General features: G+C 37.8%; 1 protein-coding gene across 2 annotated transcripts in view; it reads left to right on the forward strand.

Moving 5' to 3' along the window:
• Positions 1-16,977, forward strand: part of SLF1 (SMC5-SMC6 complex localization factor 1) — a 39,116-nt gene extending 22,139 nt beyond the window's left edge. For both annotated transcript variants that reach the window (XM_044445747.1, XM_044445749.1), the window contains exons 10-18: positions 1,593-1,730; positions 3,142-3,304; positions 3,999-4,146; positions 6,227-6,369; positions 9,068-9,234; positions 9,715-9,833; positions 11,809-11,901; positions 12,518-12,700; positions 16,075-16,977. In XM_044445747.1, the coding sequence (XP_044301682.1) occupies positions 1,593-1,730; positions 3,142-3,304; positions 3,999-4,146; positions 6,227-6,369; positions 9,068-9,234; positions 9,715-9,833; positions 11,809-11,901; positions 12,518-12,700; positions 16,075-16,583 (1,663 nt within the window). In that variant the 3' untranslated portion in view covers positions 16,584-16,977. The remainder of the gene's footprint in view (positions 1-1,592; positions 1,731-3,141; positions 3,305-3,998; positions 4,147-6,226; positions 6,370-9,067; positions 9,235-9,714; positions 9,834-11,808; positions 11,902-12,517; positions 12,701-16,074) is intronic.
• The last annotated feature ends 788 nt before the right edge of the window (positions 16,978-17,765 follow it).

Raw genomic sequence — 17,765 nt, forward strand, 5'->3', positions numbered from 1 at the left:
GGAATGGGTGTGGATGGTGCACTATCCTCAGCTATACAAACACCACCATCACCAAGTCCTGCACATCCAGGCTCAGGGCTGAGTTCAAGAGTACACCCAAACTTAAGGGACAACTCATACTACTTAGAATTAGTATATAACAGGGTCTCGGCAACTCCAAGTTAACAGCCTTTCATATCCATTTTAAAGGTGTGCAATTAGTAAGTCCTTCCCCTCCTCACTTTGCAGATGAACTGAGAATGACTGTGAGAGGTTCAAAACCATTTAGTCTGCAACCAAGTTGGAATTTTCTGTTGTCTCTGAAATTGACATCTGCCCACATGTTTTGACTCAGCCTATTGCTTTTTGAATAACTTGCTTGTGGTTTTAGCTTCTCTTTATTTCCAGAACAATGGCATAAAACGTGTTCTGCAGTTGACTATACCAAGATCTCTACAGTTCCTTTCAACTATGTGTATGTTTTTTACAGTGCCTGGAAATTATGTCCCATGAGGAACAGTTGAGACAATGGAAAATAAAAAGCTGAGATGAGATGTAATAGTGGTCTGCAAGTATCTTGAAGGGCTGGCATGCAGACCATAGTGTAGGCATCTTCTCTTCTGCTTCCAAGTACAGGACTATGGTAGAAGTGGCAGGAGAGCACATTTCAGATAAAACCATTGGAACTGTATATTGACAATTTGACTTGTCCTCACTCAAGTGGAGAGTCTGTAATTAATTGCAATGAGGTTTAAGTGTGCCTAAATTTCAAACACATGCAGTTATGCTTACTGAAATAGCTTGTGTCAGTATTGCAATCAGATAGCTTGGCTTATTATGTCCAAACCAAGTCAATGACATTGATGGGAAAATAGATTTAGGACAGATAAAATGAACAACATCTTCCCACAAGACACAGTTGGTGGAATTTTGTGCCGTGCGGTGTGTAGGGGGCTGCTTGCTTAGATTGAAAAGAAGCACAGTCATATTCATGCAGGATAACACTCTGAATGACTGCCTGAGGTCTTCATGCACAGAGGGAGTGTGCCACTGTGAATGCCAGTTGCTATGCAGCTGCTGTAGGTGATAGTGGATGTTCTGGATTCAGCTGAAGAACTTGTAGTGGTTGTACATGGCTGATGGTTTCTTTGTTTTATCACTATTTGGGGGTTCCTGAATTTAAAGTAGTTCTTAATTTAAATAGGGGAAATGTCTTCAGATCTCAGGTATTTCAGTTTAGAGCAGCTGTGCACATACAGGCTGGTGTAAAAAGTTGGAATCAAATCGCTCATCTGTTTGGCAGAGAGGAGGGAATAATGAATCATTTCCCTAATTCTCCTTTCCAAAAGAGGGTAATCAGCAGAATTCAGTAATTCTTTTCCAGGCATCATAAACACAGCTCTGGACCAGGCTGAAGAGTCATGTGAATTGTGTTTGTATACACAGTTGTCCATCCAGCTGGAAATGTACATAAACACATGCAGGTGCATGCCTTACGGGGAATGGTGTATGAAAGTGCATATGTATGTTCATGTGAAATAGAAAGAAGCACCAAAAAATGACCTTATTTGCCAGATCAACTGAACCTTGAATATTATTTGTGGTCCCCCCAGATCCTGCCTTTTCTACGATAATATTTGTCATTCAGTCCCTGTTCCAGAAATTGCAAATGAGGAGAGAACCTTTCACAAAGACCTGCTAATGTTTATCATGAATTTGTTCCAAGCTGAAGTGCTGGCATTAACAAGAAGGTGTGTTTCAATTAAAACCTTTAAAATCCTGTTGCATTGTAGACCGTGCCTATATTTTTATGGGGAAAATGCCGTTTCTCCAAAGTAGGCTGTGCTATAGTGAAATGTGTTTGCTAAGCATTTCTCATCTATTACTTTCCCTGCACTTTTATTATATGAAGATAAGATCTTTAATATTTTTGAATTTTCACTTTCACACATTAGGTGTTTACTTTTTAAAACATAAGTGTGTTTCTCTTTAACTTCATTTCCCATTCTTTTTTTTTAATCTGTACCAGATTAAGTTTTTTGCTTAATATGCACAGTGCTCATATTATGCTAAAGTATACTGTCAATTTATGGAAGCTGCACTGGAGTAGTAAGAGGGCTAAATCATGTAACCTCTTAATTTATGCAATACAAGTTTGTATATCTTAACCTTTTGATGCGATATCCAAGGCAACTTACAAGTAACACCAAAAAACAAGCAACATCAAACCACAGTGAACACAACAAACATATAATAAGCCATCAGGATCTCTCCTAGAAGGCCTTGTGACAGAAAGGAATAGTCCAGCTAGAACTGGAGAAGGTGCCTAACACCTTTACCTGCCTCCCACACTCCCTTGAAACCTTTCCTCAATGCCATTAGTGATACTCAGCCTGGTTTTGGTGAGTGAACAGTCCATCTGGAACAGCACCTGGTGTCTTGTTTTCATGTCTTGCTTATCTCACTTTTTTCTGTATGTGCTATATGTATGGTTTTTGTTTGATTGGGTGTTTTGTTTTAAATTTTTCTATCTGAAAACTTACCTCTCATTGTAAAAATAGCATATGTAGTATGCAGTTAGAAATCCATTCTTTCAAGATCTTTATACAAATTTACAAAGTCATCCCAAACAAAGTTGTGGGCCAGTTATAACACTTTTCTAAGCTTGGCAATGTAGTTAGTCGGACCAGGGGGATAGAGCATGTACAAAAACTGTGTAAATTTCCATGCAAACCTATGTAGAAAGAGAATCAAAAGAGTTTAAGCCCAAAAACAGTTCCAGGGAGAACAATGTTAAGAAATGAACTGTTACAATATACAGTTTTGATGCTTTTATTTTTTTAGCTTGAGTTGATGTTTTAGTGTGTTACCAGTTAAATTTCTACAGTTACAGATCCTCATCCCAGGTAACAGAATGGCAAACTCATTTTCCTTTTGACTTTTTCTTTAAAGGAGCTTTCAGCACATAACAAGATGGTAGGCTGCTTTTTAGGTTTATGGAAGTCAAATGTGGCTTTAATCATCATTTTCTTGTAGACTGGATATAATAGGATTGATTTGTAATTTTTTAAATCAGCTAAATGAATATGACATAAGTTTTATGGTCTTAAACTGATTTCTGTAATAAAATAACAACAGTTATTTAGGAACTTTCTCTTCCAGTCTTTATGAAGGAATGGATTTACAACATTTGGAAATACTGCCACAGACTGTTCTTCTGAAGACCTTCTGGTTAGGAACTGAAACAGTGTTTTTCACCAAACAGATAAATATTCTTGTTGACTGGGTCATCATTTCTTACAGAGAAAAGTACAAGGCAAATAATGTGAGTCATTTACCCAATGCAGAGAATAATAAGGCCAAACGATGTGTTTGCGTTTGTTGCTTTCTCTCCTAAGGACCCTATTAATGAAGTTCCATAACTGTATTTTGTAATAAGCATGTTTTATTTTCATGCACAAATTTATATATCTTAATATAAAATATGGGAACTTCAAGTGTCTTAGGCCAATTGCAGAGGTAGCACAGTTAGTACTCTTCCCTTGAAGGAGAACTGCTGTTCTGCTTCTGGTCCTAACTTTGGTTAATTATTATATTAGTATTAGAGAATCTAATGTTATCTTAATGGGATGAGGAAATCAAGGGTTGAGATTTGTTTAAAATATAGAATTCTTCCAAAATGTAGAAAAAAATTCTCATATAAGTGATAAAGTTTAAAACCATTGCATAGTTCTTTATGACAGTAAGATCATTTTTTAAGAAAAGTTTGTTGGAACAAGCATGTTTTCAGTAGGTGCCAAAACTTACAGGGAGTTCTGAGCCATCATGCTCTGGCCCACCAAAATCTCAGACATCACTGGAAGGGTATTTCCTGATGAGTGTGGCACTGAACAGGCAGGTAAGAGCTCAAGGAGGAGTTTAGTTGTTATAAATCTTCAGATTGATGAGGACTGCCATGAAGAGTCATAGTTTTGTACTAAGAAACAGTATGGCAGTACAGAGATAATGGTCTCTTCTAGGCTTTCAAGAATGAAGTGGCTGAGCTACTCAGTGGAATTTTGGGAGCTGTGGTAGAGTATTGGATTATTTCCGGGTTCATAATTGACAGGAACACAGTGCATCCTGTAGCTGATGATCTTGCATCCTATATTGCCATTTCATGTGATGGTAAGCGATTTTATCTTACTTACGCATAATGAATAAATTATAAACACTATTTAATTGTAAAACTTAGCAGTCTCCATATCCAAACTAAAAATCAGGTTGGATATAACTTCTTCACTGTGCTCAGAGATTGAATATTGCTAGCAGATTTAGACTTTCCATTATTTATTACTTAAATTTGTATAAACGTCAGGCATTAGCACCATGCTCTCTTTCATGTCCTCCATTGAAGCTCCCCATCTCTTCTGGAGGGTCCTCTGATTTTCTGGCATAGATTTGGAGGGTTCATCAGAGATGAGGAGAGGATGTGCAAGTCTCATTCTGCCAGTTGTAACCATTACATGAGCAGCTTGAGAAGACTGAATCAAACCCTTTGTTAAACATATGATGATGATTTATTATATTATAATAATAATCTGATTCTAATAATTAAAATAATTATTTTAAATCACTATATGAAGTAGTCTTCCTCTTCTGTAACTGTTTGTCCCTTACCCTTTTCCTCCCCTTTTGCCAGTTTTATCTCCATATTTGGTTGTCCTTATTATTCACTCACACCTACTCCCCTCCATCCTGTGCCTTAAGTACCTGGCAAGTCAGTCTTCTTTTATATTGTAATTTGCACAACTGGTTATGCTCATTTTTAATGAACAGTACAGAATGGGGCTTAAGGAAATTTCAGCTTTCCCTCAGACAATTGTTCTTGCAAACCTTTCAACCTGAACCAAATAAGTGAATAAACAATTACCTAAGCATAAGGTAAATTCTAATAGCCAGATGTTTTAAAAATATTAGTTATTCTCCTGGTCCACTCTTGCCTTAGCCAGGGAATGTATGTGGTATTCCATTAGATGGTGTCTCTGTCAATGAGAAAGAAAAAGTCACAACTCTATATATTTACTATCTTATAGCTGCTACAAAGACCAGGTAATATCCCAAATGTAAATACTGCTTTGTAGTAATGCTCCCGGAGTAGTAATCTCATACCTGCCCTTGAGTGCCAGTTTGAAAGGAAATCTGACAGTTGGGTACAGCTCTTTAAAAAAATGCAATCCTATATACTGCCCTTGAAATTGATTTTCTCACTGTTGTCCTACCTAAGTATTTCTTCAGCCCAAAGCTACATCAGTGATATCCTTTATAGTCTGCCTGTTTTTTACAAGTGGCAGTGTAGAACTGCTCACATGTACAGTCCATGTTGAAAGAACATTTATGTAAGGCTAATATTGGGCTGGCTAATTATATAACCCAATTAAACAGACTACTGTATATCATTTATATTAGATTCAAATGGCTAAAATGTAAAACCAAGAATCTGCAAATTGTTTGCAGAATCAATTTTCTTTCTTAATGCATACTTTGAAATTTCTTTTTGTATTGTAACTTCTCTGAAGTATCATTTTCCCCTTTAAAAGCTTATGTGAACATTTTTTTCTAATGAACTCTGTTTAGAGGCATTTACGTTATATTTTCAGTATTCAGCATTGAAAAATTGATAAAACAAAATGAGGGCAAAGGTTTCCCTAAAAAAGCAAACAACTATAAAGCAGTTGATGGTCCTTTGGGAGGAAAAATGCATGTATGTGGATCAAAAAGTTTAACTAACTTTGCCTAGTCTGAAGCAGCACATGGCATAAAATCCAGGATTTTATCAGTCTTTTTGTCTTTGAAGATCCTACATGTTCCTATCCAGGAAAATTAGATGTTAGTGCTTTTCATTCAGATATTATGTGTGTGATGAAGTTACTGAATTTGTGGTAGAGTTGATTACCCATTAGTCCTCAGTCACTTTATACGTAGAGCGTATGCCATGTATGATAGATATAGATACACTATAATAAAATATATTTAAGACATTTTCATGCACATTAGAGTTTGGTGGCTTAATTGTAGCTGTTGACAGCCTCTGATACTCTTAGCAGTATCACAGAAGCCATCCCTCTTAACCATTGTATACTATGTTTTCTCTGACTTAGTAATCCGAATTTAGAAATAGTGATAAAGAAAATAGAAATGTAGCGGTAATATGGCCATTAGCTTTGTTTCTGTATTGTTTCCTTACGGTTTTCATTTCTCCCTTCAGATTTTTCACCAGAGCAATTAAAAATGTTCATTTCTTCCATTCCATCTCAGTGGCTTGAAATGTTTGTTGCAGAAGCAGTCTTTAAATTAAATTTCCATACCATCACTATTATTTCTTCTGAACCACTCTCACTTCAAAAAATGGTAGGTGTAGTTTGCACTATTTAAGCTTATTCTAAATGTAAAAATACTCTGGTCCAATTCAGATGTCATGATCATTGTCCAGTAAATACAGGTTTAGACCTGTGATGAGCCACATACGCATTTTTTCCTCACCACTGTCTTGTGCCTTTGTACTTTAAGAAATTCCAGCAAACTAGGATATTAACTCATGGACCTTGGTTATCACAGATTAGACCAATTTTTAAATAGTAGGTAGACAGCTGACATGGTTCTGGGGAGCACTTTTGGAAGACTGCTTGGCCAGATTTCTTCACTTTGTTCCTGGATTTTTGTACCCCCTAGCAGTTTATTTCCCCTTGTTATTTTAATCATAATGGTATTGTATCTATGTTGCGCAGTATGTTTCCTTCTAATTAACAGAGACCGGGCTCCACTATTCAGTATTTCATCACAAACAGAGCAGTGGCCAGGTTTGTGCAAATGGGGAAGGAAAAGGTGCTGCTGTGGTAAGCCAGTTATGCACCACCTTATTTCCATAATTATGCACAGCTTTGTCAAGTGTGATTTGCCATGTCAAAAACTGACACGGAAGGTTCATGCATGCATAGCTTGTTCTGGAGTTCCACTGTGCTTTGGAAGCAGCTCCCATTGCTGTGTTTGGACAACATGCTGGCCCATATCTAGTGAAGCTAATTGTGGAAATGAAGCAATGCATGACTGGCATGCGCTGGAAGGCTGTGGCCCCGTGGCTTCTTTTCCTTCCCTGATCATGCACTCAGTGATATCTGAACCCTGACAGACTGTGGAGTGGAAACCTTACCATCCTAAGTATGTCTCCAGATGATCACGATTAATTCTATTCCTGTACCACCCAATAGCCAAAGTGGTCTCTGGATGGTTTACAACAACACACATTCAAGAAATATTTTACGCTAGGGACTTGGAGCCCAAACTTTGAGACTGTTTATTTTAGATCAGTACAGAAAATTAATCCTTTACTTCAAGCATTGTAACTAGAACTTTTCTCAATTTTGTTTGCTGACAGGACTTTCCACCAGGCTCTAAGTTTCTATGTCATATTTCTCCCTGAACATTTCTCTGACTTCATCCCTCCTTGATTCCTGGCCTCTCCTTTCATTTTTCCCTTCAACCCAATCTCTCCTTCACCTCTCCTTCTGCTTACTAGTCAGTTTCATGATGACTCCTACTCCTAACTCCCCTAACTCCCCTACGTTTCATGACTCTCCTTCCAAACAATGAGTTGGGCCCAAAATTGCATGAGGGGAAAAGTCTGAAATCCTTAATGTCCCTGAAAAAATACCCTCATGAACATCATAGACTGTAGTGCTAGGGACTGCTGCTGGAGGAGAAAATAACCAGTAGAATGGAGAGGGCAGCTTGCTCGAGTAGAAAAGGGAGAACTTGCTTCAATCATAAGTCCTTTCATTTGTGCAACTTTAGACCTGTCCCAGTATCTCTAACTCTCATGCACATTTGCCCAATGACAAATGTTTTTATCTTATGATCCTAGTCCCCCTGTGACATATGAAGCTCCATTCAGCTGTACAGTAATGTATTCCCCACCATTCCATTCATCAGTATATTTTCCCCATTCCATTATGTGGATGCTACTTTAGATGACTTACTAGCACTCCTGACAGAACTCTTACAATTCATAATTTGCTCCCCAAAACTACAATTGGTTTGCCATCCCACTCCTCCCAAATAAATAAAAGCCAGCATATGTGAGAAGGAGTTCCTAGTAGAACAATCCTTGACCTGTTCGAATTTCCAGCCTTCCTTGGTAGACCATAGGATGACAGAAGAAGGTGCCGTTGCACTTCTTTTCCCAGCCTAACAAATTGAGTACTTTAGCTGTTTGAGTGAAAGGGACCTGGTCCAACAAGATCCCCACTGGAAGGTCCCACTTGGAAAAAGGAGAGGTTTTCTTTCACTCTCCTTTCTCCTGTATATGGGTTGTAGCCAGTCATGCCTTTCCATTAACAGAATATATATATATTTGCAAATTCTCCTTTTCTACAGTTCCCCCACACTACTTCCATATCCTTCCAAAGAGTCCTTCCTGAAACAGATGGGAGAAGCTTGGGAAACTGTAGAGCTAAGCAGACATCAGTCAAAATCACCTGGTCCATTCACAGAAGGGTCTGCTGGATCCTTCTATGAATGGAAGAACTCTGTTGTATACAATCTTTTATGTGGACAAATGGAGTTTGAATACTAAGCTGTCATCTTAGTTGATGGAGCAGCAAAGTGGGGAATGTTAACCAGTGGCCTGGTTGCACTTCCTCAGGCAGGGTGAGAGCTAACTGGAAGCCACACCATAGGCAATGGTTGTCACAGCCAGTGAACGTCAGAACTGTATGAACATCCTCTGCTTTCTGAGCCGCTCTTGGCAATGTTCTGCTTCTAGCTCTTTGCTTTTCTGCTTCAACAGTGTGAGCAGCTTTTAACTGAACACCCTAACGCTACATGCTATATGTAAGAAAGTATATTGGCCAAAGGATATTTTCACACACACACCACCTCATAAACCACAAGGTATGGTACTATGAAAGCTAGGGAGGCTGTACTACTTTAAATATAAATAAATAAATACATAGCCAATCAACCTGTGGAGGAAGCCAGTAGTGGTTGTAATAAACAGACATGTCCTAATATTTTTAAACATAGTCAGACTAAAGTGTCACTCCTGCAACAGGTTTGTTCCTATCTGCCTGCTTTACAAGTAGGGATGCGTGAGACAGGGAAGCTACAGAAAGCAAAGAAAAAGAAAATAGGGCAGTGGCCTTGCCCTGAGTCTCAGAGGGCATTACTGATTCTAAATGGTGATAAGCAGAACCAAGCCAAAGTGCTGCCTGATGTACCGTAAGTAATACCTATAACATCACCGGTTTTATTCTGCTTTGGGGGACAGCTTCTGACCTGACACATTTCTTGAACTTTATGTGACCTGTGTTGTTGTCTGCAAATTACTGTGACTGGCAGAAAGCTCTGTTTTAATCCTATAATACATCTGGGTAGGGTGTGTGTGTGTGTTTTCTCCTTTCTTTTCTCTATATGTAGACTGCACATACTTTTCCACTATTAATGTAAATTGCTTCCCAGGAGAAATGGATCTATTCATGGAATTACATTTTTAAAAACAGCTTAAACCCTGTATATTGAATGATTGCTACATTTATTATAGGTACATACTGTAGTGAACGTTTCAAAACTCAAATTTCAAAATCCGAACACATAGAAATTATCTGTCTGTGTGTACACTTATTACTACATCCTCCTGCAGTCATTTTAAAGTCAAATAATTCATTCATCTTAATACACTTTTTTCATTGTTTGTTTCAGTATACAAACCACTGAAAACTCTGTTCATGTTCCAAAGAAATCTGGAAACAAAGCTGGAAGTACAGAAAACTGCCTTTCAACAGCTAAACAGACGAACTTGCACAAGGTTAATCTTAAAGGTATTTTGAGTTCCTAAGTTATACTACTTCACAGTTTTGCTATTAATAGTTTCACAACTGGCCTTATAGAAGGCAGAGTAGTATCTTAGAACTGTATAAGTCAAGCATCACGTCTTTGCACTTACATGTTACATAATGTCCTTTTCTCTTTTCTTTTTTTAGTAAGGGAAATAATCCTGTAGGAGACAGAATAAAGCTTTTTGTTCAGGCATCCCTCCCCTTTCCCTCCCCGTCCTCACATACACACTCCTTCAGACCCACACACCAAGTTGGAAATTGAGGGTGCATCCTAAATGAGTCCATTCCAGTCATGACTGCCTTACTTCACTAATCCACCTCAACCTGTGCTTAGGAAGGATCAGCATCGTCTTCTGATTTGAAAGTCTAATTCAGGCTTCATCTCTTTCAGCCCTAGACGTTTTCTGAACAAAGACTGAAGTGTATGCTGTGTTATGTAGCCTTATTAAGCATATGGACTGTTTTCTTCTAGGCATTGAGCCCAGGCTGTGAAATGCGTTTGGCTCTTAAACTTAACTACACTGGAATCCAATCACCAAAGGTTAAAATAATAGTGTAGTAATTTAGCCAGGTTCCACTTGAAGCATAAATATAATACAATGCACTTGTACAAGTCAGTACTTATGTTAAATAACTTGCCAGGAATACTTTTTAGTGTAAATTTTATTCTAAGGTATAAAATATTCTGTGACATTTAAGATTATCTGCAGTTAAATGACTGTCCTTCTGAGAACTGTATTCGAAATTACATGTCCATTACCATTAAAGAAAAAAGATACTTAAATACACACTTTGCTTAGATTTTAATTTTATACTAAATTCTCACTAATTATAACAAAAAACCTGATGTTCAAGTTATTCTCACTTTAACCCTGTAATATGCTAGTATAGAAGTAATAAAAACTCTTCCATAATTACTGTCTGATGTAAAACTGAGTAAAGACAGTTGAAAAGCTTTCACTAAATAAGTAGCTATATAGCTTCTTGCAAAAGACAAATGCTTGCTATGGGTAAATATAGCATGACTGAAGTGGCTTAGGGTGGCTATTCAGCCATTTGGAATTCACTTTTGGATGAAGGATTCTGCACCATTTATGTTGACTTAGACCCATTGTACAAATGCTGGGGGTTGCCGGAATCTGCTTTCTCATGTTTTAGGGCTTGTTTCATTATTCACTTCAGATCACATTTTCCATGAGCTCTTGTTCAGCTGACTAAATATTATGGATAAGAAATTCCAGAATTTCATACCTTGAATTAATTGGGGCACTACCTGTAAACTGCAGTTTAGTCTTCACTGTTTGGTTGCCTCTTTTCTAGCACTAAATGAGACTGTGTTCCCTCTTCTTAAGACTGCTTCATTCTTTTTAATCTCTCTTTCCCTTATCCATACCCACTCCCCTTTCTCTCTCTCTGGTACTGTAGGCAAGCCAGACAGCCTATTGAAAAACAGCAAACCATCTGTTAACGGATTTGAAGTTCTGAATTATACTTGAGTGTGTAGAGGCACTCGTGCTTAGCCAGAAACATTCATTTGAATTAAGCTACAAACGCTGTGTAAAAAGAACCATACACTTAATGTAGGTTCATGAATAAATTTAAGGGAGGGCAACCGCACTCTAAACTTTTATTGCTTCAAAACCAAGCATTTTTGGTGTTCTGTGATCATTTGGTGCTTTTATAATGTGACTGAAGCTTTTATAGCTTTAAACGGGCGGGTAGTGTGTAGGAGGGGGGAGATAATTCCTGTGTTAACCCTTTCGCAGTGCAGTTTCACTGCTGGATCTCTGTTGGAACAGAAGCTCTGTGTGTTTTTTAATTTTTTAAAACCATGTTTAAACAGGAAAAAGACAATTTATTATTGATTTATTTGGCATGTAGTCTGATCTGCTATTGTTTTATTGTCTTCAAGGGCATTTTGCTTTAACTGGTATAATGTATTAATTTTGTATGCTAGGAGAGACCGCCCTGCATATTGCTTGCAAAGGCAACAATGTGAAGAAACTGATTCCTCTTCTGTCTCTTCCAGGAATGGATATTAATGTTAAAGGTAAGTAGTTTATTTTCCATGGCAAATACCCCAAGCCTCCCAAAAACTTGTGACATCTGTGTTTGCCAAGTTCTCATCACTCCTTGTTTTTTCTGTTAAGGGATTGTGACTTCAAGAAAAGGTTTTATGACTAGCTTGTGACTAAAGCTCATTGGACCAGCCATTTCATTGCATTTTAATTGTATGTGAGGGTTTTCTATTAATGCACAGTAGCATTTTAAACACTACTTATTTCTGACTCTTTTGTAGATATGAGGATAAAAGTGTGAATAGCTTTAGAAATAAATGATGCAAATTCAATTCTATTCTTGGGAATTTGAGTACAAATTTCAATTTTTAAAAGAACAACAAAATTCTGCTTTGCAGAAAGGGAGCAACATATTCACTTGCTGCAAAATGTCACTGAAGTAAACCTTTGCCTCTAAGAGAGTATTAATCAGGTTATTACATTTTGAAAGTACGAGCATAAAGACATAACTAAAACAAAATCTTTACTGTATACTAGTACCAGATAGAACATGGGGCTTTTCCCTTTTAAGCAACTGAATTACAGTATTATGAACATCCTGCTACTAATGTTGCTGTTCCCCCAAACTTTGCTTGATTTATAATTCAGACTATGCTGGTTGGACGCCTTTGCATGAAGCCTGTAACCATGGTAGCACAGTGTGTGTCCGTGAAATTTTGCAGCGTTGTCCAGAGGTAAACCTGTTCAGTCATGTGGATGGTGTAACTCCCTTGCATGATGCACTGGTAAATGGACATGTAGAGATTGCCGAGCTCCTTCTTCAGCATGGGGGTAAGTGCATTTATGTTAAATAAGCTCTGAGAAATTTAAATCTGTAAAAACTGCAGTGTGTTAAAGTTGGAGACTGTTTTGGATGTCATTTTGAATGCTAGAGGTTTTCATAAATATTGATGTATATCTTGCCATATTGACACTCATTCATCTTGTCAGTTAAATTATTTTAGTAGACCCATGACATTAGCTGCTTTTCATATTTGCTAAATTGTAGTTTTTTAAAATATGTATTAAATGTAGATACAGAAGGCGTGCCATTTTCACAAAATCTTGGTTCTACACTGATTTTTACAATGAACTATTGTTCAGCTTAACCACTTCATGCTGTTTAATTTCAGTTCAATCCAATCCTGCTTTAATTCATTATGATCTTAACTTTTCCCTAGTAACTTTGCTTCTAGATGTCTTCCTTAATTCTGATTTTAGAATGTTTCACTTCCCATTTTTGCTTTATTAAACATTAAAACGGAAACATTATATATACACCCTTTTTGCCACGTTACCTCTCTCTGGGGTGTGTGCACGCATGCATGTCAGTGTGTGCGCGCACGCACACACACGAGACACATAAACTGTATATATAAAATTAAGCCTTTGAAAAATGCAACATCCTGTGTAATAGTCCTAATTCCACTGTATGTGTCAGTCTAATTTTACATGTTGTCTTGTTTCCAGATTTGTATAGCTGTTCCAACAATTCTGTTGTATACAGTAAACAAATGTTCTGTGCTTAGCTTTTTAACTAAGAAACACAAACACTGTGTTGGTTTTGTCTGCTTTAAAAGACCTCTGTACATCTGCAGTCTTCTCCTGCCCCCTAAAGGCTACTTTCTTTGTCTCTGGTTGACATCCTTTCATAATCAATAGATTCCTTGCTCCTCTCCCTCAATGTGCTGTGCTGAAACTTAATGCTGACTCCCAGGTGTTTTATTTATCTACTGCACCATGCAACTGACATGTCAAGCCAATACCTGGCCTCTCTTCAATCGGTCTAAGTGATGCAAGAGCCAATATTACAGCAAGTCCAAGCCTTCAATAGAATGTGTGACATTACACTGACAGATGTGCATTTTTCCTGGGTGTCGGTGAAGAATGGCCAGTGGATGATCCCCTTGTCCTAGGGGAGAAGATCTACTTGCACTTTCATTCATCAAGGTCTTCTGGCAATGTACAGGCTGCGTGTGCAGACTTATCTTTGCTGTCACGTGCCAGGCTTTGGCCTGTCAAACAGTTTGACAGCACTCTGACAGGAACTGTGTTGCACATTCAGTGTAGAATTACTCATGTTTGGTAACTAACTGTCCTTTAGAGAGCCTTCAGCTCTTTCTCTTTCCTAGTTCACATGCCATCCTGACTTTCGCCTCCATTTTACCTTTATAGAAGCTACTCTATAGGCTGATATCCACATTGCCAAATCACCATTTATTTCACTTCAGTGTGTTGTGCAGGCCATTTGAATAATCTCAGTTATACAATATTGATATCCCCTCCTTCCCCTAAAAAAACCCCTCAAGGTAATACATGGTGCTAAATGTGGCTTGACGTATTTAGCTAAGTGTATTAGTTTCTTGTATATCTAGACTTCAATCTTGGATTGTAGTGGATGTGGCTAGGTGCACTGTCTGGTCTCTGCATATGCTTACTGAAAACAAGCAAATTGTCTTTATTCTACGGTGAATGTTTTGGCTTTGTGATATCAAAAGCTGTTGGCCTAAGATGATCGTGTTGACCAGACATATAAAATGACTTGATTGTGATTCTTTGAGAAAAAAGTTAATATATTTCTAGCATTATCTAGTAAATTGTGCCGTTTACCTAACATCAGAAACAAAGCCCTGGTTCTTACATGCAATCTTTGGCAGTGGGTGGGGGGAGAGATTCTGATACACTGTGCTAGAGTAGAAGGACCTCCCCCTACACCCCCATATGGAGACCGCCTCCAGCATGAACCAGGTCCTCTGTGTGAATAGCCAAGGGGAGTAATTGGTGGCATTTCTCTTCCTTCAAAGTGAGGAAGAAGAATATTGTGAAAATGGTTTTACTGCAGTTCAGCAGTGGACCTATTTCACCCTGACTTCTGAAGTTCATATCTGAGAATCCCTTGGGGGCTACATTCCAGTGATAGGTGAAGCTAAAAGCAAAAGTGAGTGGGCCAGATAACACTCTCTAATATATACATACAGACTCCCCTTCTTTCAAATGCCCTGCCTGTGTTGCACATATTTCAGGACAGCATTGGAGAGTGTTCATCTTTCTCTGTGCAGCAGAGAAGGAGAGAAAACCCCACAAATGCTCGCATTGTTCCAGTTAAGGCTTCTTCAAAGCTTGACTGCAGTGGAGGAGAGGCAGTTTTTTCTGAGGTAGAAGTTGCTGGAGAGAGTCTTTAAAAGGTCTTCCACTAGCATCTTAAAAACCTTTTTTTAAGGTATACCATCCATTAAAGCATTTAAAATCAGAGAGAGAAGACTAAACAAAGCAGGCAGGACAATCAGTGCTGTATAATAAAAAACAAATATTTTATAGAAGTGTATCTTGATAAAGTTGGTCACTTGGGGAAAGTACATTTTCTGAAACATGGTACATGTTATAACAAAAATCAACTGATTTCCTTAAGAAATTGATACACTAGTGAGATCAGGATTAATAATGTGCTTTAGTTAAATATGTCAAATTAATGTTATTACTACATTAATATACCACCTTTTTCTTCTTGGGAGGAATGCAAGATGGCTTATAGTGCATATTTTATGTATATTCAGAAGAAAGTCCCACTGAATAAGTGGACCTTACTGCTGAGTAAATGGTGTAGGACTTGCATTTTGTGTGTGGTTGTTAAGTATTTATTTTTAAAGAGAACTGTTTTTTGCTCTTGAACTTTCAGCATATGACTGAATTAGGATATGGCTGTATTGATGAGGAACGAAAGTTGCAGCAGGGCAAAAGCAACCCAAAAGCCATAAATTGCCTACCCATGGAACAGGCAATGCTTTTACATCTTCATTCTAATTAATGAGCACTTGCATTCAGGATCCGTCTTTCATTTATAGATGAACTCTGCTGACTGAAGGTGCCACTGCCTGATTTGCAGGGAGCTCACCCCCACTCCATTATTCAGTAGGATTCCCCCAACCCTCTGTGTAGCAGTTCAAGAAAATTTGCTGCAGGAAGGAAAGGGCAGGGAAGTCCTTCTATGCAAGTCCCAGTACATATACCTAAATCAGGATCCAACCCAAAGTTATTTAAATATCTGTGCCACAGTAAAGTCATATTTAAAAGTTTCAGCTATACCTGCAAATATTTCAAAATCACACTCACTGGTTTAACCACATATCAATTATATCCTCCTCTATTTAATGGTTGTTTCAATGCAGGACCAGCACTGCTGCAGCTGGAAGATTCTGAGGGAAACCTGCCACTTGATCTCGTAGAGTGTGAAACAACTAAACATCATCTTTTGGAAGTTGCTATGTCAGAAGGAGAGAGAGCTGAGGCATTTCAAGCTCAAGTCGAAAGCAATGATTGTGATCAGACAGAAATTTGGACTGCCTTATTTTGCAAAATGTTGCTTAACTTTTGTTCTGTGTATAACTTATTTAGACCTCTTTCTGTAACATTTAAAAAGTTAGGCTGCTCAGATCCATTTGATGTATCAGCTGATTCTTGTAAATTTAATACTAACTCTTCTGGCCATTGGTTTGTAGATCTTTATTCTAGAGAGCTTGAAACCTTTCAGAACCTCCCAGGTTATCTTCAGAAAATCATAGAGGATCTTAAAAGTAGCCCAGAAGAACAGAGACAAGCCTTTGTAGCAACACTGCAACAAATTTCAATGACAGTTCAGATGTCCAGCCTTTATTTGGCCAACAAATTTCCCAGTTAGGCTTGCCTTAGCTGATAGTGATCATCAGCTATGATAAGATAAAAACTTTATTATGGTCAAAGACCAGCTCCACATCAGTTGGATCACTGGCCTCAACATTAGTAATAACATTTATGGCTTGTAGATATTCTGCCTCCCACCATGGAAGTGGTAAATACTACAGTGGGCCTGTTTTGCTAGAACAGGAAATGACTTTCTTTTACATATATATTGGGCTGCAGCCTTTTAAAAGTCTGGTGTATAAGTTGCAGGAATGATCATGTTCCAACTCAGTATGTATTCTTAAGCCCTTCCATGATCAATTAAACAAGTTTGCATTTGCTGCCTCTTGTTACTACAGTAGTATTCACTAAGCTCACTTTTTAAAGAATGTGTTTTTCTTTGCAATCTAATATTAGAGTAAAATAAATAATTGTATGAAAAATACTTTGTGTGGTAAGCTATTCCTTCCAATGGAATTCAAGCATGTGAGTTTCTTTAAAAGAGATGCATTCCTAAAATTATTTTTAATAACGCCACATCATGGGTTCACAGATCTTCATTTTGCTTACTTGTTTGGATGCTAATCATTTTAAAAATGCAATCACTTCTAATATTACCAGATGTTGTATCTATTTTATGCCCAGCTACACCATGGGGCTTTGGTCTTTTTCCAGAGCAAGAAGGTAAAGGAAACAAGTCCACATCTCCCCCAATGTAATTCATTGCTGTTGGATGCCAAGGATTTCTTAGAAATTTTGGTCTGCAAAATATTAGTTTAATACCAGAACTACTACATTTATAAAATGATTTTATTTGATAGGCTTATGAAAGTTACCTTGGAACAAAACCAGGTCTAGTAACAATACAGTGTTTAAAAGTAATGGCTTTCTCATACTTCTAGTCTTCAAGGCTTTCTAATATTTTACCTAAGGGGCAAGACTAAAGAAAGCTACTTCAACACCAACACAATTGTTCTTAAATTGTTTTTACAGTAAGGTGGAATGCCAGTGAGAAGGAGAATCATTCCATGGCCTGGCAATCTCTTCTTTAATCATTATATAGTATCATTTATATACATGGTGCTTTGCTATGAACAGATTTTATATGTACCTGCCCCAGAGGGGATGCAGGCTAAAGATAGATGGGGAAAAAGAGAAGTGGAAGGAGGAGTGGAGAATCATGGCATGTATAGGCCATGGA

This window comes from Varanus komodoensis, unplaced genomic scaffold, assembly GCF_004798865.1.
Source record: "Varanus komodoensis strain SLA01 unplaced genomic scaffold, ASM479886v1 scaffold5, whole genome shotgun sequence".
In the NCBI taxonomy this organism is placed as follows: Eukaryota; Metazoa; Chordata; class Lepidosauria; order Squamata; family Varanidae; genus Varanus; species Varanus komodoensis.